The 23,015-nt window shown below is 44.5% G+C and overlaps 1 protein-coding gene across 4 annotated transcripts; it reads right to left on the bottom strand.

Annotated features, from left to right (window-relative positions):
• Positions 1-164: 164 nt before the first annotated feature.
• Positions 165-22,698, bottom strand: filip1b (filamin A interacting protein 1b). Of its 4 annotated transcripts, XM_077018040.1 has the most exons (8): positions 22,205-22,698; positions 13,184-13,466; positions 12,675-12,848; positions 12,166-12,344; positions 4,480-7,282; positions 4,269-4,333; positions 3,590-3,647; positions 165-1,302 (listed from the first exon to the last, which is right to left on the bottom strand). In XM_077018040.1, the coding sequence occupies exons 2-8, from the start codon at positions 13,463-13,465 to the stop codon at positions 1,282-1,284; spliced, it is 3,582 nt and encodes a 1,193-aa protein (XP_076874155.1). In that variant the 5' UTR covers position 13,466; positions 22,205-22,698; the 3' UTR covers positions 165-1,281. The 4 variants fall into 4 exon arrangements, with proteins under 4 accessions (XP_076874155.1, XP_076874156.1, XP_076874154.1 ...); XM_077018041.1 differs by lacking the exon at positions 4,269-4,333 and having other exon boundaries at positions 22,205-22,697; XM_077018039.1 differs by lacking the exons at positions 165-1,302; positions 4,269-4,333 and having other exon boundaries at positions 2,490-3,647; positions 22,205-22,697.
• Positions 22,699-23,015: the final 317 nt, after the last annotated feature.

The following is a 23,015-nucleotide window of genomic DNA, read 5'->3' as shown; positions in this document are numbered from 1 at the left end:
GTTCAACTAAGCCAACCATGCTTTCAAGACTATCCAATACATGATCATGTCAAAAGTGTCACATGCTTCACAGCTTCCCAGTTATATTAGGTTATATAAAGGTTATACTAAGAGTACATATAAATAATGTTAATTATTTAAATAACAATAAATTATAATCACAATTGATTATATGTATTCTTTAATTGCAAATGTAAACATAGGCAACATCTACATATTTACTCTATTATATCCCCTTATCCTCTCTCTCTCTCTCTCTCTCTCTCTTTCTCTCTCTCTCTCTCTCACTCTCTCTCTTTCTCTCTCTCTCTCTCTCTCTCTCTCTCTCTCTCTCACCCTTTCTGTTAAATGGTAATAACAGCCGTTTTGACACACCCCAGACACACATACAGAATCTGTTTTTTAAAAGTGACCATCACTTCAGATATGCAATAACCTGCTCATACACTGACTCCAATATAATCAGGACTGTAGCAAACATACAGGTAAATTTATATCAACTAAGCCTGTAGGTCATTTTATCAGCATTAGCTGTGGCTTTTGTTGTCTTCAGTTACTTCTGTTGATGGTTTTGTCCTTATCTCTCACAATGCTCACTGCTCTGACAGATATCATCATGTGCGTTTATTCCAAATGTAAAACCGCATAGTGCTCATGTAAGTCCACATCAATGCCATAAGGAAACACTAACTATGGATATAATTTCATTGTTTTTGACTGCAGATATGTATTGCAGGTCCCTCCTTACCATTCTGAAGACGTTTTGCCATATAATAGCATATGCTATCAGATGAATTAGCTTTCAATGTTACCAAATGGGCCCAGTAACTGTAGGCTCAATCATGTTCTTTAATGCATTTATTTTCTGTATCCCACTAACCACTTCTACAGGCTGAAACTGAAATACCTTCAATCAGACACAAAGTCAGACACAAAACTCAGGAAACCTGCTGAAATGGGTTAATGCTCTAACCTGTTTTCTTTCCACCACTTATACCTCTGTATACATCACCAGTCTGACTCTCTTTAACACACATACACAAAACGTGTTATCGGCAAAATAAATTTGTGTACTTCATTTTCTTGTGCAAGTCACCAACACCCAAATAGTTGGGGACTTCCTAGTATAGCAGGGCTCCAGAGGTTAAAGTTCAGAGTGGGACTGCCGTCGGGACAGCCGTTGACACCAGTGGAGGCGTTGGCAGGATCGCTCCACAGAAGAGGTGGTTGGATGTTGGCCAGCGTTAATGCTTAACGCACAGTCTCAGCGAGGCTCAATAGTCATGTGGAGCACAACATTTTCTGCGGGGTGAAACAAGGAGTGTGAACAAGCACTCGAATCTCACACATTTTGCCCAAATCTTAGTCTACTGTTTACTTATTGGTAGGTGCTACACAAAACCATTAATAGGCATAAATAGCTGAATTCTTTTAGAATATGTCCCCAGACTGGTTTCTCTGAGCTTCCTGGCATTATTATAGATCTGTGGAGTTAAATTAATGAAAAGTAAGAACTGTATAGGTGCTGTAAGTTAAATCGTTATTAAGAACTTTCTGTAACTCTGTAAACAGCATGGAAGGATGAAAGTGAACTAGGTTGTTTGATCCAACTTTTCAACTTTTAGAGCGTAATTTATATAACAGATATGACATAATGACCTTTAGCCCTCATGAGCAGCTGGCTGATGATGAAACAGGCAAAGTTTGTTAATAGATTAGGAAAATATTAATATCAGTTCCAGGACTGATGATAGAAATTAGTTAGAGCAGCGTGGACTCAATATTGTGGCCATTTTGGGTGAACATCCCAAACCTCCATTTTAAGAGTTTTTATTAAGATCCAATAACATGATTGATCTTTTGGTGTTTCTGGCTATCATTGACTTATCTTTGACCCAGCTGTGGTGCGTCCAACAACACTTATCCAACTCCACCTTTCTTCCTGCCCATATCCAACTAATTCAGACATATTCCCAACAAGAGACATCTTGCAACTATTTCATTGTGGGCATCTGTATTTATCCTGTAATCCACATCAGTAACACAACCCCGAGAGGTGAGAGGTGAGCCTCAGACAGGTACCACTGGATGAGGGCAGTTCTGGGCTGGTGGTGCTCTGTCCTCACATGTTTTGTTTGTTTCCAAGATGATTGTAACCATCACTGATCCAGAACGCCATTGATCTTCGTATCTCCACTATTTCATACATGTTACTCAACACTAATTTTGCACTGTATTATCCAGCTAATACGTTATTATATATACTCTTGAACTAGAACATTTTGGAATTAAGTTTTGGTTACACAACATGAACTTTGAGGACAGTTAAAAAGTAATGAAATAAATTACTGATATTCAACGGATGTTGTCAAGAGAATGTGACACCTCTTAAATCATTAATTGTCCCTCCTGAAAAGGAGTTTAATGTACTTCCATGACCAGTAGATGGCGCAAGATGACCAAGAAATAATCCTCTGACAAGGCATGGATAGGGAAAAATGTAAAGATATACGTTTATTAAATATAAATAATATTTGCTATTAAAGGGATAATTACACAGTGTATATTAGTTATTTCTTCTCATTATCTATTGCTGCTGCTACTAAGGGGCTCGTTATTTCACCATAACATAATTCAAGGCTGGACACAAAACAAAAAACTACAAATTGTGGTGGAAAAAAAGTTCTTTAAAATGATTGGCAAGTTTTTAAAAACATTTTAAGGTGAAAGTCTGCTGTTTAAGTTAACATGCTCTATGTACAAATGAGTCAGTAAAGTAAAGCATTATGGATTATAACTTGTGACAATTTATGGAGGTTCCCTAATACACTTTCAGTGCGAGATATTGAAAAATCCTCCTTGGAAATAAAAATAATGCATGACATCAAAAGAATGACATAAAAAGGCCATGTGTTAAAATCAAAGCATAAAAAAAATCTATTTATTTACTGTTGGTGTCAGTTCATTACACATAACAGATTATATTAAATATTATATTTGCATTTTATTGGAAACCTCCACAAACAACTTTAATATGAAACAAAATATGAATGAAATGATGAATGAAAACAGCTTAAGAGAAGGAAACAGCTAAGGTGTTAGTAACATTGTGCTCTAGCAAATAAATAAGACGGTGTTACTGAAGGTAGCCCAAAAACGTGCTGAAATATGTGATTCAGTCCATTCAAGTGTGAAATGTATATACATTAGGCCATATATGTACAATACAAATATAAACCCAATCAACCATTCCCACCCTCCCAAAAAAGAGGATGGTGTCTGGATGTCTTAGGTACTTCAGTTCCAGGACAACACAGAGTGCTCATTGACTTTTATATACAGTAATATTACTCAGAAAATTACCGGCTCAACAGTTCTGAGTACCCGGTCCAAAAGACCTTTAACCACGTCCCTGTTGAACCCTCCTCTCTTTATAAAGTGCAGAGACCTCAGCATTTGCCCCCCGCGGTGGCTATAGACCTGAACACTGCAGACTTCCTCAGTTCAATTTTCATTGATTGGTTTTCAGCGCGAGACTCTATCCTCGACACTGTGGTGACACCCACAACTGCTTTGCCTGTTTTCATACCTTTTGACACAGGGATTCGCGTGGCTGCGGTCCGAGATGACTGCACATCCGTCCCGGACTGGTAGTGGAGGAACGACAAAAAAGAAGAGTGTTTTACGGGTCAGATAAAACCCAGAACACTTTAAAAAAAGAGCATTTTAAATGAATATTTCAGTCTCATTAAAGATGGCAAGCCCTTTCACACTGTGGATATAAAATTCTGCTAAAATCTACTTAGTGTCATTGTTCTGTGTATTTAAGGAAAGGGATGGCCACCATATAAGAACATATTAGAATGTGATGTGATGTGAGGTTTCAAGTAGGTTTGTTCAGTGCTCATATTCAGTATGATATGGTATAATATGATATCAATATGAACTTTAAAGTTCATAACAATGATCATGCATCATAATAAACCTTAGGAGATATGTACAAATCATCTTTCACTTTAAGGGCTGAGTCATAATTAGTTCTCATCCCATGGTGCTGAGATATGCATGTCAGCTGGTGTCTGGTCACATGTGTATTAGTTATTGCTAACAGCAAAATCAAATCAGGTTAAATTGGTCAGTTGGTGGCAGGTAAAACTCTCTGAAGAATCCAAGATAACTTCTTTCAGGTGGGAATGACATTATAGTTCACTCACATGTTAGTTAGGGTCATAAAAATACATTAATAAATGTATTTGACTTGTCTATACCTGGACAGAGAGCTATCTAAGGAGCAGACGCTCCCTGATATCATTTTGAAACATTTCAGAAGCAACTGTAATGTAGAAGATTGTATATCATTATGTTGTGTTGGGCCACACCATTCACGCAGTTCTAGTAATTGATAAATATTCTTAAAACAAACAAGGGGTCCAACAGATTACGTTTTTTCAAAGCACCATCCTATTTACAGGTACTCACCACAGACTGAGTAGGTCTGGATGGAGCAGAGGTGACAGGGGTGATGGTGATACTGCTGGTCATCTTGCCTGAGATACTCCTTCCTGCAGGAGTGGAGGTCTGTCGAGGTGAGCGTAGAACCGTCCCAGTAGGGGGGGTCTCCTTGCTCTCCGCGCTCACACCGATGGGCCTCACGGCAACATTTGGGCCGCCGCCAGCATCCTGGGGCCTTTTGTACTGCGGCCCCAGGTGAATGTGGATTTTGTTGTCCTCTGTTGTGATAATGTTGGCAGCAGGGTTGTATTTACGAATGGGCGTCGGCACTGTCTGTTTTTCTGGAGTGACTTTAAACACAGCTCGGCCTGTGGTGGTCTCCTGAGGTTCTGGGGAGACCCGTGTTGCAGTCACCGGGCTTGTGCTGACCGTGATGACAGATACAGGAGAGACTGGACCATCAGAGTAGGTGCTCATGTTTCCATCTGGGCTTTTTGCTCTGGAAATGGTGGTAATGGTCACTGGAGATTTGGTCCTTTCTGGCCCACACGATGTTCTAGCATTTATGCCCTTTGTTGTCACAGTAAAGGGTTTAGGAACGATAGTGATTCGTGGTTTCTGGAGCCCTAAGGTAGGGATGATGGTGGCACTGGAGAAGAAGTCCTCAGCCCGCGGGCTGGTGATCTCCACAGTGGCCGTGCTATGTTGATGATCCGGAGTCACTCTGATGTGCAGCGGTCGGCCTGGTTTCTGGGACATGGTCAGCTCAGATGGCTGAGGAGTTGCAGCTCCATCGGTGTTGTAGATCTTGTCTGAGTCAGCTTGCCCATCGGTAATCGTATCGTTTTTCTTCATCCAGGGGATCCATGACTTCCGGACGCCTAGCTCTGTAGCTGCAGGGGGGTAACGGTCCAGCACTGCTGGTTTCTTAAGGCCTTTTTGCCTCAAATTACTCATAACGTGGTTTTCTTCTAGGACAGACTTTCTTATGAATACTGCTGGAGTATCGTCTTCAACAGCTTCAATACTCTCTGCCTCCGTCTGAACTGCTGTTGAAGTGAGAGGAACGTCCACTATCCTCCTGCCGTTCATGCTAGGACGTAGCGCTCGGCTGTAGCGCTTAGTGACCTCCAAGTCTTTTGTGAGGTTGAGGATCTGTTGGCTCATGGACTTCTTCTTATCTTCTTCATCCACGAGCCTCTGCTGGAGAACTGTGTAATCTACGTGAAGCTGAGACAGCTGGTCCTCCTTATTCATCAGCTCATGAATCTTCTCCTTGAGGGCCGACACGTCTGCCTGCAAGTCTCTCGTCTTGGCTTCCTCCATTTTGCACTTCAGTCTCAGCTCGGCTTCTTGGTTCACTGCCTCCCCCTTCTCTATCGCTTTGTTCCTGGCAATCTGCACCTTCATGTCCTCCAGGAGCTGAGAGAGGACGTTGGCCTTGTCCTGCTCCGTTCTGAACTTCTTTTCCAACGTGTCATACTCGTCCTCCGTCTTTATCAGATCTCCCTCCACAACCTCCAGCTGCATCAGCCGGTTCTTCAGCCTCTCGATCTCCACAGTCAATTCTTTAACCTTGTTGTCTTCATCTGGGTGTCTCATCTTGTCCAGTTCAACTTGACTTTGGAAGGTCTGTCTTTCAGTCTCTTCCAGACAGTCTATTCTTTTTTGCATTAGAATGACCTTTGCACATAGATCCTTCTGTTTCTCCTCTTCTCTTGCTAATCTAGCCCTCAGGTCGGTTTTCTCCTTCGTAAGAGAAGACACTTTATTTTCCATCTCCGACTTCAGTTTGAGAAGCTTCTTGCTCTCCTCGATCAGCTTCTCTGTGACCTCCATCACCTTGCTCTGCTCAGCCGTCAACATCTTGCTCATGTCTTCACTTTTACGCTCTTCTTGTTTCATTCTCTCTGCCATGTTCTTCCTCTCATCCATTAATATTACAGTGAACGATTTCAGCTTCGTCAGGTCATCTTTCAGGTTAACTTCGGCCTTCTCAAGCCTGGACTCTGAGCACTCCAGCTCTTTAATGTGCTTTTTCACACCTTCAAGCTCCTGGGATAAGTTCTTTGTCAAGTTCTTCTCTCGTTCCAAGTTCGCATGGAGCTGTCTGCACTCAGACTTGCTGACGTTAAAAGCCGTCTCCAGCTTCTCCAGGTCCGCCATCCTCTTCTGGAGCTTCTCGATTTCTAGTTTCAGCTCACGACTGTGACTCTCCTCATCCTGCAGTTTCCTTCTCAGCTCCTTGCACTGTGCCTCTGTTTTCGTGATCTCCTCATCCTTACCTTCCATTTCCAGCACCTTCTTACGGAGGTTCTCAAGCTCAGCCATGAAGCTGGAGTTTCCACATTCTCCCCTGCTAATTTTGTCCCTCAGCTCCTGCAGGTTTTCCTCGGATTTCTGGAGCACCCTGTTGTTCTCCTCCAGCTCCTCGATCCTGTGGGACAGACCGACCAGCTTCAAGCGCAGCTGTCTGCTCTGCGACTCTTGGTTGGAGAGCTTGGTGGTCATCTCCTCGTGTTCTTGTGCAAACGTAGCAGCCCCGTGTTCTAATGCCTCCTCCAGCTTCTGAATCTTCTGACTGTCCTCCTTGGATTTACTAGTGACGCTCTCAAAGTGTTGTTCTCTCTCCTGCAGCGTTTTGCTGAGGTCCTGTATTTTCTGGCTTTGCTGATCAATCTGACCAACGTGGAGCTGCCTCTCCTCCACCAGCATCAGAGCAAAGGACTTGAGTTTCACCAGCTCTTCTCTGACCTTCTCCAGGCGTCTGCTGTTCTCCTTCTCCTTACGCACTTGATACGCTTTCTCCTGCTCCAGGAGCCGCTTAAGCCTGTAACACAGAAGAAGAAAAGAAAGAAAAAGAAAAGGAATAAGGAATGGTGGTATTAAAAGAGAACTATTTATAATTGAGTTAACAGAGAATAACAATGAAGGTCAAGCGTATATAATATGAATATAATGTCTCGTATATATAGCAGATACGTATCAAGTTAAACAGTGCATTTAGCAATAAAGCTAGTTTTTCACAGATTTGATAATTAAGAATAAAATACAATACATAGACATGATCTTTCCTACAAGCTTTTTTGCCTTTCTTTACTAAATAAGGCAACAAATGCAATTTCCACAAAAACCCAATCAGATATGTTTATAGTTTAATACCAAATGGCTCTATGGATATAAAGCCAAGAAGGATTCACATCACAGTGGTCACAGTGGTGACTGTCCCACAACAGTACCATTGCTGCTGTTAGACTGAGCAACATGGTCTGAAACATTCCAGGAGATGTCTTAAAATGTCCAGACGGTTCAGTGAACCCAGCACCAAAGAGTTAACTGTCACACTGGTGAATGTTCACTCTGCCACAGCTCTGTGGGGGGCCTGGACGTCATAGCATAGCCAGTCCACCACAACAAAGTCCTAAAAGAATTCAGTTAATCAGTTCCTTGGTGGACATGTGATGTCCTTCACGTAGCATCACAAATAAGAACAAATTACCTAGAGATCCTGAGAAAATAAATCAGAAATCCAGCACCTTGTCGAGGTACAAATTTGATCTTGCCAAAGTTCAAGGTTTGCAAACAAATCTGAATCCAAGGGGTTGTTAATAAACATCCCTCTGACGCTCAACAAAGTTCGAACTTACCCTGTAGCTGGGAGGTTCTCCAGATTGGTCCATGCCTAAAGTGTTTAGCACTGTGTGTGTGGCTATGAGCTGCTAAGACTTCCACCAGGTCTGGCAAGAGCCTCTGCACCCAGCAGATATAACTCTCACATTCCAAACATGTCATCAGTGCACAATGAAAGGTGAACGCTTTGTAAAGGAAAGGCATTGCTCCACTAGCTGGTGATATCATCCTTCCATATAAGGCACGTAATTGTTCTGGCCTTGTTTGGGCTGAGGAGGCGGGGCCTAAGTTGGAGGGGGAGGGGCCTTTCTTCACTCTCTTTTCACCGTTTGTTCAGACTGAAGTCAGGATGTTGTTTTAGGAAATGGGCAAAGAAACAAGTGGTCAAATTACCAAGCGGTCAAAGAGCTCAAAGATGGCGGGGTTCCCTTTTCACGCCACACAAACTGGGGGTGCAGCATCACCCAAATATTTACCCCCCCTCTCTGGCAACCAACTGTTCCCATGGAAACAGCACAACAATGCAAAAGGAAAGTTTTGTGTTGTTGGGGAACAATGCCAGACTCGCTCTGTGGCCAGCTCAGCTTATGTGACCGTCAGGAGTAAACATCTTACCAAACCCGAGATGTCTGGCATAAAAACAGAGTAGGGTGATTTTTAATGTCAAAAAAGTGCATTACAAGAAATACGTCTTTGCAATTCATTAGCTGTAGACCGAGATAGACTAAGAGAGGCGGATTTAGGACTAAAGGAAATATTTGTATCTTAAAATGTAAAATGTATATTTTTTGTCCAATAATATCTGTTAGGATAACTAACACGGTCCAGAGCTTTATTAATCTCATCATGTGACAAGAATGATATCGTCACAAATTCAGTAGACCAAACCTCACCTACTTTGAAACAGCAGAATGTCTGATCTATGGAACCAGTCGGTTTCAGCTATAGTTTTTAACCCATACAATGCTTCTTAAAAACAGCACATAACTGCATCACAGCCTGACACCTTTCATTCTGGTTTACAGTCCCTGTTTTAATGAGAGCTAAATATGACAGGCCATGAGGTAGAAAGAATTGTGTAGCATTTACAGAAGGCTGTAGTGCCAATGCTATGAGCTTAGTGCTAATGACATGAGCTTCTGAGTGTGTGCATCACATGTTGAAGGTGATGTACACTCTCAGAGAGCCAACCTGTCCCTGGTCTCTTCAAACCACACCTCCTACCTTCAATTAAAGAAAAAGAATCCCGGAAAATATATCAATGCAATGGAGTTTAACATCCAGCTAGCAAACTAAGGTGCTGTACATAAAGGCACTGAGAGCAATTAGGATGCCTGTGCTAGAACGTCAAACACAATGCATTTGTTTGTTCGGGAGGGCTTTTCCCTCGGGACCCTGCTGTGTGGTCACAGGTGCTACGGGGGCCAGTATGACATCATTTGCGATGAATTTGTGAGATGAGGGTATCAGAGAGGAATGTGTTCACACACTCACAATGTGCTCACTCTGGGCATGAAAGGTCTGTGAGGCACTGACTGTGAGGTACTGACTGTGAGGCACTGACTGTGAGGCATTGACTGTGAGGTACTGACTGTGAGGTACTGACTGTGAGGTACTGACTGTGAGGCACTGACTGTGAATCACTGACTGTGAGGCACTGACTGTGAGGTACTGACTGAGGTACTGACTGTGAGGTACTGACTGTGAGGTACTGACTGTGAGGCACTGACTGTGAATCACTGACTGTGAGGCACTGACTGTGAGGTACTGACTGAGGTACTGACTGTGAGGCACTGACTGTGAGGTACTGACTGTGAGGTACTGACTGTGAGGCACTGACTGTGAGGCATTGACTGTGAGGTACTGACTGAGGCACTGACTGTTAGGCACTGATTGTGAGGTACTGACTGTGAGGCACTGACTGTGAATCACTGACTGTGAGGTACTGACTGTGAGGCACTGACTGTGAGGTACTGACTGTGAATCACTGACTGTGAATCACTGACTGTGAATCACTGACTGTGAGGTACTGACTGTGAGGCACTGACTGTGAATCACTGACTGTGAATCACTGACTGTGAGGTACTGACTGTGAGGCACTGACTGTGAGGTACTGACTGTGAATCACTGACTGTGAGGCATTGACTGTGAGGTACTGACTGAGGCACTGACTGTTAGGCACTGATTGTGAGGTACTGACTGTGAGGCACTGACTGTGAATCACTGACTGTGAGGTACTGACTGTGAGGCACTGACTGTGAGGTACTGACTGTGAATCACTGACTGTGAATCACTGACTGTGAGGTACTGACTGTGAGGCACTGACTGTGAGGTACTGACTGTGAATCACTGACTGAATCACTGACTGTGAGGTACTGACTGTGAGGCACTGACTGTGAGGTACTGACTGTGAATCACTGACTGTGAGGTACTGACTGTGAGGCACTGACTGTGAGGCACTGACTGTGTGTCAGACATTTTGAAATAGGCACTGCTTATGTTGCTCCCATTTTGCAATCAAAACTCCAAGCACACATGACTCTGATCTAAGAGGATCAAGGGCATTACAAGCACCAATCACTTCAACGACCTCCAGGTGCTACAAACCATGAAGTCATACTGGTCTCAAAACACCTGCTGTTGTTGATGGCTTCTCTGTTTCGTTTTGCTTCCTCAGTCTCAGAGGGGAGTGATTAAATCAGTATAAGACAGCCTGTCATTTTCAGAACATTCCCCATGAAACCACAGACTGTTCACTTCAACATACATAAACTACAACTTTAAGTAAACATATACCCATAATGCATTTGGAATCGCAATAAGTATTATTAATTTAAAGGATAAATATTATTTCTAATGAAAAGATAATATTAATCTGTTAATAATCTGTTAATCTGTTCTAATTATTTAAGCAGTCAATCTGAGGAGCATTATTACATTATTAAATAAAGACAATGTGAAACAGGTGGATGTTTGAAGGTTTTTCACCTTGTAGGACACGAGGGCCACACTATTGTCCCTGCCGGCTCTCCGTACCTGAACACTGTGTGTGAGCCTGGATGGACCTTCACTACCCTACTACAAAGGCACGTTCCTCTCATGCTGCCCTCTCCTCACACATCCACTGTGGTTTAAAAACACGGCAGAAGACGTTTGCTGTTGTGGTGATCAGGACTCCATGCGTTCTGCTCTGTGAGAATTCAGCATAGCAGCATGTGTACGAGCTATCTCCAGCTCTCTCCAGCTCTCTCCAGCTCTCTCCAGCTATCTCCAGCTCTCTCCAGCTATCTCCAGCGACCGGCCCCTCAGACTCACGCTCCATGTGCGTCCGTGACGGGCACAAACAGAAGCCCGATAGCTCTCAGCCACAGCAGGGCTCTTATCAGATGGGCCCTGAGGATTAGAGCTCCTGTCCCAACATGTTTAGCCTCTGAGGATGTGAAGGGAGACTCACGATGCTCTACAAAGGGGTTCTTGGGTGTGTGTATGTCTTACCTGCCCTGCAACGCAGTATAATAAAGTATAGTATTGTATAAGTATTGTATTTTACTACTAAGAAAACAGGCCAAGTCTACTGTTGAGGATGTTGGAAAGATGCTGTGGTCTGTGGACACGTCACAACCTGCAATCTAATCTCACACTCTAATCTCACACTCTAATCTCACACTCTAATCTCACTCTGTGCTGATTGGCTCTGGACCATTGACATCCACATCACAGCATCTCACTTCCACCATGAGCTGTTGCCCCCCAGAGCTGCTTTGTTGTTAGTTTGTCCTTGGTTGGATTGATTCATCTCATCAAGGGACAACACACTCACACACACACACACACACACACACACACACACACACACACACACACACACACACACACACACACACACACACACACACACACACACACACTCTCTCTCTCTCTCTCTCTCTCTCTCTCACACTCACACACACACACACACTCTCTCTCTCACATACACACACACACACACTCTCTCTCTCTCACACACACACTCTCTCTCTCACAAACACAGACACACACACACACACACACACACACACACCCAGTGGAAGGCTGTCCTCTCACCTCTCGCGCTCCTGCTCCAGTAAGCAGGTGAAGTCGTCGCTCTTGTTCATGTAGTCGGCGTGTTTGCGTTTCTCGCTGTCCAGCTCTGTGACGGTGCGGCGGTGACACCTCTCGGCCAGCAGCAGCTGCTCCAACATGCGCCGGTACGTCTCACGCTGCTTCTCCTCCAGACGGTCCAGCTGCACGTGGGAACCACAGGCACACGTGAGCGTCACACAGCGCTGAAGATCACCGCCTCCCGGACTGCCCCGTCGGAGAGCGTGAGACTCCTCCGTCTCCAACGTGCAGTGCGTGTTCATATACACGTTATACACATCTCATAACCTCTCTGACGCCTTGGCATTCAATAGCCTGGTGAATCCATATCCTGTACAGGCTTTTTAATTACTGAGTAAATAATTAACCACTGATTAACCACTGCACCCTTAGGTACTGACATATAGGAAAATCTCTGGAAATAGCCCCTAAGGAGCAAGACTTTTGCTCTCTCCTTGGGAGATGCATCTAACCTCCATCATGGGCAGCTCGTAGACGTCGTCTCTGGACGTCCCGCCGTGGGTGAGCTGGCTGTCCCTTTGCAGAGCCTGCAGGGGTTTGATGGGGACAGCAGATCCATAGTGAGCCTCCAGGATCTCAGGCTGTGTCCTCTCCGACATCAGCATGTGAATAATGTCTTCACGCGCCTGCCCAGGGCGAATCATTAGAATCATCCTCAGAATCATTGCAGACATTAGGCCTAATGAACACACCATATAAGACATTGGTGACATGTCAATATGAGTGAGGTCATATCATTGTGGCTGACCGAATCCAGCGTGCCACCCTACAGTCAACCACAAGAGGGAGCTATTGATCATGAGAAAAACGGCACCACAGCCTTCTCAAAACCATTTAAGCACCAACTCTCGAACAAAATCTGCTTTATCACCTTATTCAAATCAAACGATTGTTTATTTATTTTTAAATAATTAATAACATCTAAAATAGTTGACTTAGTGATAATAATGACTAATTTTACCTGTAACTCTCCTTCCATGATGGTGAGGAGTCCCAGTAGCTCTTCTTTTGAGAGCTCCATCAGGGTTGCTTTCCTCTGACATTTCCCCCCGGGCCTCTGAGTCTTCTTCACTGGTCCAGAGTTCTCCTCCTCAATCTCCCTGTTCATCTCAGCGGTGTGAGTCTTCCTCATCTGCTCCTGTATGTCTCCCTCCTCCATGTCTTTCTGGAAGCTTTTGCCGGGCTCTCTGACCTGCAGGTCCCCACTGTCAGAAGACTCCATCCCACTGGTCCTGGACCTCATTCTAACCAGCAGACACCAATGTATTTGATTTCAGCATGTTGATCATACTCACACATGGCACACAGTCACTGGCAGATTCGAAATTTAAGCACTTCTAGAATTCTTGTTTATTAGAAATTACAACATAAATGCAAAATAAACCCATATTTCCAAGTTTCTCTTTTCTTCCTTGTGTTCTGAAGTGAATCTGTGTTCTAATAGTGAATCTGAGGTTAAACACAGAATCTGTACTGCTTAAATGACAGAACTACATGGCAGGATCTGTTTTGCTGGTTTAAGAATCACATAATATAACATCATATCACCTTTAACCTTAGGCATGAACCCAAAACAACAACTTTAATAGTAATGTTTGAAAATCAGATATGAATTCTAGTTGAGCACAGGCGCTTGTGTAAAGACCGAATCAGCTTGGTCATTTGACATCACCAGGCAACCGTGAATGTGTTGCTGCAACTTGAGCTGCTGGCCAGTCAGCGTTGACGCTCTGATGTGCTGAGCTAATGCGTGAGCCATGAAGTCACTGCAGAGATTAAGAAATACACGCATACCTGAGGGTCTCGATCTGCTGTTGACATTTTAAATAAAAGGCCAGAGGTAAGAGTGTATGTTTGAACCTTGAAATTACTTCGGTCCAAACCCTTGAGCTCATTCACGTGAGCTTATTTTTCTTCATGGTTCACAGCTAAACATCCCAAATATCTCCTACTCCTACAGAACGTCTTTATTGTCTGGTGGAACATTCTGGGAGTCTGTCATCTGAGCACTGCGGTTGAGGGATAGCCGGTGAGAATTACATATCAGGAGTGTCCGGTCCTCGTCCTGTATGTCAGACATTCAGTTAATTAACAGATAAACAGGTGTTTAGAGTTTGAGAATCAACGATGCTGGTCACTGCGCAAGTACACAGAAGCTGCGTAAGTGAAACATCACGCTGGAGTCTGACCGCCGACACCCCCCTTCAAATATGTTCTCACCGGCAGTAAATCTGTGTTTCACAGTAAAATTTCATTAGGCCTGTTTCTCTATTTCACATGCACCCCAGCCCTGGAGTGATTTGTGAGGGGGATTTCCCCCAGGACCAGAGAGTGTGTGTGTGTGTGTGTGTGTGTGTGTGTGTGTGTGTGTGTGTGTGTGTGTGTGTGTGTGTGTGTGTGTGTGTGTGAGAGAGAGAGAGAGAAAGAGAGAGAGAGAGAGAGAGAGAGAGAGAGAGAGAGTAATGGGAAACTAGCAGTGAGTGTATGCCTCTCAACAGCTTTGCATAATCTCCAATAAGCTTATGTATGACATCAGCATTTTTCGTCAACAGCACATCCACCACACCTCTCTCATGATCTCATACGCCACCCCCGACCCCTGTCCCAGAGTCAGTTCAGAGCAGGATATGCTCCCACAATGCCCCTCTCCCTCCCCAGACTCCAACGTGATCTGCAGGATGTGTGATGATTAGCCGCGTGACCCAGTGTTCGGTCTCGCCTTGGGCTGGCTTGGCCAACCTCGAACAACACGTGGAACACAATGGCTGTGCCTGTATGTATGTAGCCTGAAACTTTTAGTTCAGGTGGCAGTTTTCATGTGCAGAAATGTAGATCAGAAATGTGGCATACTGTTAATACACGGATGGTGTAACAACAGAAGTGTCAAAACATAAAATGTGAATTCCGGACCATTTTTGCACTCAGCAGTCACCACCTGCACACAGTTTCATCTAATTCAGAGTGGAGGGCACGTGTTGTGTATGATTACTGCATGGCACACACAGTGTGATTTGAGACACAGCCTTTCAGTCTACAAGAATACAGCATCAATAACAATTATATTTGTCCCAGTCAGAAAATAGCTGAAATGGTGTGAAGTCTACACAAGGTCTAAACATACACTTCCTGCCATTAATAACCACCCCAAAAGTCCAAGCGGGCTATTGTGAGTTTTCACAAGTATGCATGCTCTCAAATGATTTGCAGTCTGGTTTTACAGCTACAGCTGTGCCCGAAGACCTGCTTTAACAACCGGCGTGCACTTTTCATGTCTACCACTGTAATTCATTACACAACATTTAATATTTACAACAAATCACAATGATTATATAGTTTGAGGTTCTGGGATGGGTGATGCATATTAAATTAGGAGCCTGACCTTGTGGAAGCACATTTCACACGTACTCTGACACCACTTCACTGTCAAGAGCTGCAGTCCGGCGTGGTGGTTCTGATGCTGCTGTCCTATGTTTCAGAACAGAGTCAGAGTCCGTTGCTTCTATTATCAAACCAAGATGTGCTCATGGTTTCTTTCCACTGCACGTCTGGTTCTGGTTCGGATCCCGAGACCTCCCTGTCATGCAGTAACATTTGAGCATCATGCACATTCTGATCCACAGATGTAAAGGTCCAGGATCGGGGCGGCGGGATCATTAGCTAAACGTCCACTAACGCAATGACACAACGGGATGATGACAGACTCCAACTATGACCGCACCATCATCCCGACAAGGTCCAAATCTTTACTAGCATGGATAATGGCAGGCTTACGTATTGTCTAAGCTTGATGAGTTGATTTGGCGAGTGCCTTTGTGGCTATGGCTTTCTCGCCAGTGCTGGAGTGTAGTCGTCTTGGTGGTGGCTGTATGTAGCCTTCAGGGACACGGTCCTGCACCACAGCCGTACTAACGTGCTTGTGAGCTGGTGGTGAGAGCAGTGTGACTCTGATAGGAGTCCAGTGGAGTTAAGAGTGGAGTGGGTGAGCTGGAGTGAGTTGCACTCCAATCCTGCACTCCTGGTCAGTGTGAGTTAAGCCTTCATCAGTGTGCTCAAAGATGTATAGATCATATAGCTTTGAACAAGCAACTATATAATATGCCTGCAATTCAGATCAGTGCTGAAGTATTAGCTCAGACGATTACCACAAAGTAACAATAAATTATAATGGTTATATTTTTGTTAAGTTGATATATGACTGATGACTTTGTGGTATTGAAATACTGAAAATAATTACACACATTTTGAATTTAAACTCTACATGCTTCATAGTGGCAATCCCAGAAGTGTGGATAGTGGTATTAACCCCACCATAAGGAAAACCCCACCTGTTGGGAGAGACCTCACTCTTGGGAGAGACCCCTACTTGGGAGAGAGCCCTACTTGGGAGAGACCCCTACTTGGGAGAGACCCCTACTTGGGAGAGAGCCCTGAACCCTGGAATGGCATCTATGTGGCAGTCACAGCTGGTCGTTAGATTTAAGAGGTATTTACAGAGACCCTCCCCAACTGCTACATGTGGAAGACATCAAAGGCATCATCACTTATCAACTTTGCACACGCCTAGCAAAGTCTCCGTTTCACTCCATATCTGTGGGGAGCCCGTTATACCAAACACCCATGAGCAAAGCCACACAGGCAGAGGCGGGTTGACTGAACATTAATATACTTGCTGCTCTTGCGATAATTAATTCCCTGGATTCTTGAGGTATTTTCAAGAAAGGCATTTAGCACCACACGTACACAACGAAACATTTATATATAGCCGTAGCTATCGACCACAACTTGGGTGCGCCGTCATACACAAACACACACACACAAACTGTTGGCATGGTAGTTGAGCTAAACTGGGAACACAAAGACCAGATCTCGCCAGCTGTACGCAGCTCCCGTAATTGCAGTGGGACACAAACGGACACGGGGCGCAGAACTTCATCGTCCCCTGGGCGTTGGCCTTCACCTGCCGCCCTGTCTCAGGCTGCCCTGTCACACGAGGTCTGCTACGTACATCACATCTTATTCGTATGCCCGACGATGACTGCACGTCTGCCCCAGATTCATGACAAACGCTCCTTATGCTTATCACCTGTGAAAGACGCACCATTTTCTGTGTATCAGGGGAAGAGCCGTCCTAAACAACCAGGCCCTGTCAAACGGCCTAATGAAGAAACATGCTAGAACATTCCGGCTGTTTCCACCCCCTTTAGACCGAGCTGGGAGTCTGTCTAGTTTGCTGCAATAAAACATGCTAGTGACAGGTGGAGGCAGTTGTCTAACCCCCACCAACATGATTCTCTGGTCCTGGAAGCAAACGCATGAGAAGAAAATTTGGTTCAGCAACAAGAATATGGTGAGAATGTGTCTAAATAAGGGAAAAGCAAACCAAAAAATGTTCACGTTCAAGAGTCCTTCTTGGAGAGGCCTTGGAATTAGCATTAGCAGTTAGCCTTTAACGTTAGCATTTTGGTGGACTGCAAGGTCAGATCTGTTTTTAGCCTAGTGGGCGTAATTCAGACTCACATTCCTGGAGGTTCTGTTTCTCTCTGCTGGCTTCATGGGAGTGACTCTTACAGGCGGTGACCCTGTTGTGTCTTTGACCAGCAACAACATCGAAAAAAAAGCAAAACCTGCAAAGCCACAGCGGTTTAATGGTCATCCGAGGGTGTGCCGAAGTGTGATGAAGGCCTGGCGTGGACTGTTGTATTCCAAGAAATGTTCTGGAGTCTCAAGTGTATTACTGGCTATGGTATTTGGGACGTACAAGAATAATGTAGAAATATAATGGAGCATAAGGCTGGCAGCCTGAGTCTCTGTGGTGTGCCTTCTTCTGCTCTGCTGCCTTTCTTCTCTTTTTTTTTCCTCAGACAACCTTTTGGCGTCTCTCCATTTGACCTGCGGCGACCCCTGAGCGGACCAGGGTGTGGCGGAACAAAGAGGGGAAGCAGGGGCCTCAACCACTCGGCCTAGCGGAAGGTGTCACGGCGAAAATTGGAAAAGCATCAAACCACGCAGAGGGTTTAGGGAGATGGGGCTCACAGCTCTTCATTTTATAATCATTATATCTCAGCTCTAGACAGAAAGAGATGGAAATGATCGTCTTAACACAGACGTTCTCTGATAGGGAAACACACGCAGGATTCTGTAGAGACCGGAGGGTGTGACAGTGTGGTTCTCAGCCTGCCCCTAAGCCTGGGTTCAAGAACTCGTGCTGTTTTCTATTTGGGACTGCTGCTAATATGAAAGAGTAGAAAGTGTTAATATGGAGGAGTATATTAAGAAGATTGACACATCACAGTGCAGATTCAAGGCTGTGGAGGCTGGATCAGACTCCCTAGATCAGGTCTGCAGCACTCGTTTACAGTGTTGGTCTCGTTTACAGTGTTGGTCTTGTTTACAGTGTTGGGTCTCGTTTACAGTGTTGGTCTCATTTACAGTGTTGGTCTCGTTTACAGTGTTTGTCCCATTTACAGTGTTTGTTTCATTTACAGTGTTTGTTTCATTTACAGTGTTTGTCTCATTTACAGTGTTGGTCTCATTTACAGTGTTGGTCTCATTTACAGTGTTTGTCCCATTTACAGTGTTTGTCCCATTTACAGTGTTGGGTCTCAACTACAGTGTTTGTCTCATTTACAGTGTTTGTCTCAGCTACAGTGTTTGTCTCATTTACAGTGTTTGTCTCATTTACAGTGTTGGGTCTCATTTACAGTGTTTGTCTCATTTACAGTGCCTGTGCTGTCATTTATCTGAAGCCTTCTAAAGAGATGGCTTTACACATCACTTTATCATACATTCCAGTAAAGTCTAGAATGTTGATGCTGAAACACGAGTGTATTCAGCTCGATGTCTGTAGATGAGAAGTACTCGATACGTATATATAGTCGTGTATCAGTGAGCTTGAATATCATCAGACCGGTCTGAGGTGTAGAGTTACAGCCGACACTGAGATGAAAACGTGCAGCCGTGATGTGATACAGTATCTACCTCTGCGTCTGCACGTGACTGTCCAAAAACTACTGCAGCCAAAGAGGGACCTTCTGCCAGGGTGCAGTTGCCCTCTTTACAACATGACCCGGTTCCGGGTCACCTTACACGGGCGGCTGGACGGCCACGCTGGACTGCTGTTCCAGGGTGAATATAAAAATAGAAAACATAAAAAGCTGGCCTGGATCAAACCCGAACCCAACTCAGCTGGAACGCAGACGGAGGCACCAGAGAAGCTTCTCTCATACTGTACTTGGTCCGCAGACCCAGATCAAGAAGCATGGCTCAAGAATGCTGTAGCTCCATAATAATTGGCTTCATATTTCAGCAGGTCTCAACAGACATTTTTAAAGGAAAGTGAGTGAAAGGGGAGAGTGAGGGAAGAGTGTTCGCTGGATAAATGGGTGAGCGAGAGTGATTGATAAGTGAGAGTGAGTGATAAGTTCAGGGGGTTTTATCTTCATGACTATGTTCTGAGCCAGCCGTGTCCAAAAGAGTGACATCACTGGCCAGATGTAGTCAAAAAGGCTCGTCTCAGATGCCTTTCTGCCTGAATGGAGATGAGATCACTTCCCTCATAAAGGATAAAGAGAGAAAGAGAGAGAGAAAGAGAGTTAGGGGAAGGAGAGTGAACAAATGCTGACTATATCTTATGACTCCAGTGTTTATGACGGGCTTTCTGCATTATTTCCTAACACTCGCCTGTTTCATGGCTTACATTTACCTCAGCGATCTGTTGTTGAGAGGAAATGTTTCAGTGGTCCGAGAAGCTTGAGGGGGGTTTGTAGCAACAGCTATCATAACATTCTTAGCAGGACACTTACATTTACAGAAAAAAATGTAAAAAATGTAAGTGTAGGTGATAGGAGAGATAATTTTTCGTGGGGGTGGTGAGCGGACGGGCCTATGATGTAATGCTAACCCTGCATCTTCTGCGTGGGCATTACAGACACACCCTGACATACATCTGCCACTCCCACTGCTAAGAACACAACATTTTCACACACACACACACACGCACACTTCATACCACTTCACTACTTGTATCCCAGGGATAAGTGAATGGTATTTAAGATGGTGCAAGCTACTTCATTTATGGAGCCATGAGCCAGTTTATATATATATATATATATATATATATATATATATATATATATTGCTTAGTGTTCATTGGCACGTTAGCATCATAATTGTCCGAGAATAATAGAAGAATGAAAATATCGTGATGTGAAACGAAACTTGCTGTATTCCAACAAAGACACCGTGTCCTTTCTCAAACTGCTTCCTGTTCTACGTCCCTGCTTCCGTGTGAAACCCCAGGAGCGACGTCAGATCTCACCAGACAATGCAGCTCGGGTCTCAGGAGCTCGACGTCTCTCAGCACACGGGACGGCCACATCCGCCCCCCCTCCACGCCAGTGCGCTCTGACCTGAGGGTGGCGTGAACCTTTCCACTCTCACACATTATGTAATCGTGTCGAGGCAGAAAGAAAGGAAAAGAAAAAACCCAAACAAATACAACCCATCCATTCAGTCTGTGTTATGTTGCCATGACGGCAGTGCAGGCCAGCGGTCCGACGCCGTTGTTTGCCTGTAACCCCACCGAGACGGCTGAACCGAATTAGTGCGCTGATCTCATGGGCCGGGCCTTATCGCTCAGCCCCCGGACACCAGTTGAGGGACACCAGCGGCCCACCGCGGCTTCCACGGAAACATTCCATCCGTCATTCCTGTGGCCTGAGGGACTGAGGTGTTTAAGATGGCCATCACTTTTTATACCAGGTGTCACAGAGGCACGACGCTGTAAACAGCAAGCAACACGTCCCAGTGGCACAACAATCCATAATGCAGATAATGGAAGACATTAATCTGGCAATGCATCATGGGAAGACCCAATGTAGAGTCAGGATGTGTTGTTTCTTGAAAATGTTTTACACATTATTAGATACAAAGTGATTCTGCTTAAAGCTGTCAGTAAAATATGGATAATGGATGGTGTGGAAATCTGAGAACCTATGAGGTAAGAAAGCCTTCCAACAATATGTATATATTCATAGGAGATGTTTAGGGATTTCTATCTTATAATGTCCACAAGGCACATTATTGAAGTTCTGTATGTATAGCTTGTTGACAGCTAAATGAAAAACACACCAGCTCAAATCACATTTCTGTGGAATGAGGAAAGTGATGTGACTCTAAGCACAAATGCCCAGTTTTAACCGCTATACATGTTATATTCTGATGTTTCACTATGGGGATTCAGAATTATTTTCCATGCAATCAGATTCTGTAGGGTGTAAGGGGTAGGGTGCCAGAGGTGTGTGTGTGTGTGTGTGTGTGTGTGTGTGTGTGTGTGTGTGTGTGTGTGTGTGTGTGTGTTTATTCTCATGTGTGTGTGTGTGTGTGTGTGTGCCTCCCTCTCTCTCTGGAGAGTAATGTGTCTGGTTCTTGAGCAGACTTCTCTTGCTCCACAGACCAAAATGTTTGGACAGTTCTCAAAGTCCAGAGAGAATGTTGAGTCGTCGTGTCTGAGAAACGTGACTTATGACAGCGTTGCTTTATCATTTTCACTCTCCCCGTGTGTCATGAGGCCAACAGCTAGCAACTCACTTAACTCTCAGCACCCTGGAGCTCAGCATACCTCTGCTCAGAGATGTGAAAACACCTCATCAATTATTTCCTGAGCAGAACGTGAGATTCAGTTCAGGCTAGAGCTTTGAAGGACTATAAATCCAGAATACTGACATGGAGTTCACGTCATAGAGTAAATTATGACAGGATCTGGTGATTATTGTTCTGGGTAAGAGAAAAGACTGATGTCCCTAAAAACCAGAAAAGGTCCTGGAGGACTGTGTCACTATAAAATATAGAAAATAATAGAAAATATAATGAACTGTTTGTGTAGTTGAAGGTTAGTAATCCAGCATCAGAAGAGCACATGGCACTTCCTAATTCTCAAATCTGAACTTTAGACATAAATTAAGAAACAAAAACAATGTTTTACCTTTTCACTCTGGATCCAAGTATGAGAGCTTTGACAAAGGAAACAAAATCCTATTAAATGACCAATCTGAGCTTTGCTTTACTCTAGTGGACCAGAGAGAGACAGCATCACAAAGAGAGTTCCTTCTGACCCTTTTCTTCCTCTTCCTCTTCCTCTCCTTTCTTTACATCCTCTTCTTCCTCTTGTTTTTTGCTTTCAATCCAGGGAACACGCAGGCGACGACAGTGTGTGTGAAGTCTGTGTTTTGTCCCCTCGTGAAGTCTCTCAGCCAGCATAGAGACTCTGACATGCTTAGAGGAGAAGAGAGAGAGAGGGAGGGAGAGACAAAGAGAGAGAGAGAGAGAGAGAGAGAGAGAGAGAGACTGAGTGACCAATCGGGAGGAGGAGGTGGTCAGATCTTCTCCTTCAGCACTCGTGTTTAAACGTTTGAGTTCCTCGTCCGCCTCCAAGCTCCCAGTAAGTGATAAGTAAGTGGTGGGGGGCGGTGGAGTGGAGTGGTAGACTCCCTCTCCTCCTCTCTGTCTCAGCCCCTGCACTGGTGTGTCAAGCATGGCAGGCTCTATATTTAACCTACGCTCTCAGTCACTCATCATCGGTAGCAGGACACATCGCTGTAGGCTTCACAGAGCCCCTCTGACAGCTGAGCTCTACCACTCCCCCATAAACACAGGGTCCACCACTCCAGCTAGTCACAGGCAGCCAGGAATGGGGTTGGTAAATGCTGGCACACGGTTTCACATGGAGTCAAGGGCCACAGCTCCGTTTAAAAGAGCACGTTTGAACTTTACTCATGGTGTTAATGTTTTGGTGA

Source organism: Brachyhypopomus gauderio, chromosome 9, assembly GCF_052324685.1.
Source record: "Brachyhypopomus gauderio isolate BG-103 chromosome 9, BGAUD_0.2, whole genome shotgun sequence".
Classification (NCBI taxonomy): domain Eukaryota; kingdom Metazoa; phylum Chordata; class Actinopteri; order Gymnotiformes; family Hypopomidae; genus Brachyhypopomus; species Brachyhypopomus gauderio.
Note: the sequence above shows the minus strand (reverse complement) of the source record. Positions and strands in the feature narration are given on the sequence as shown.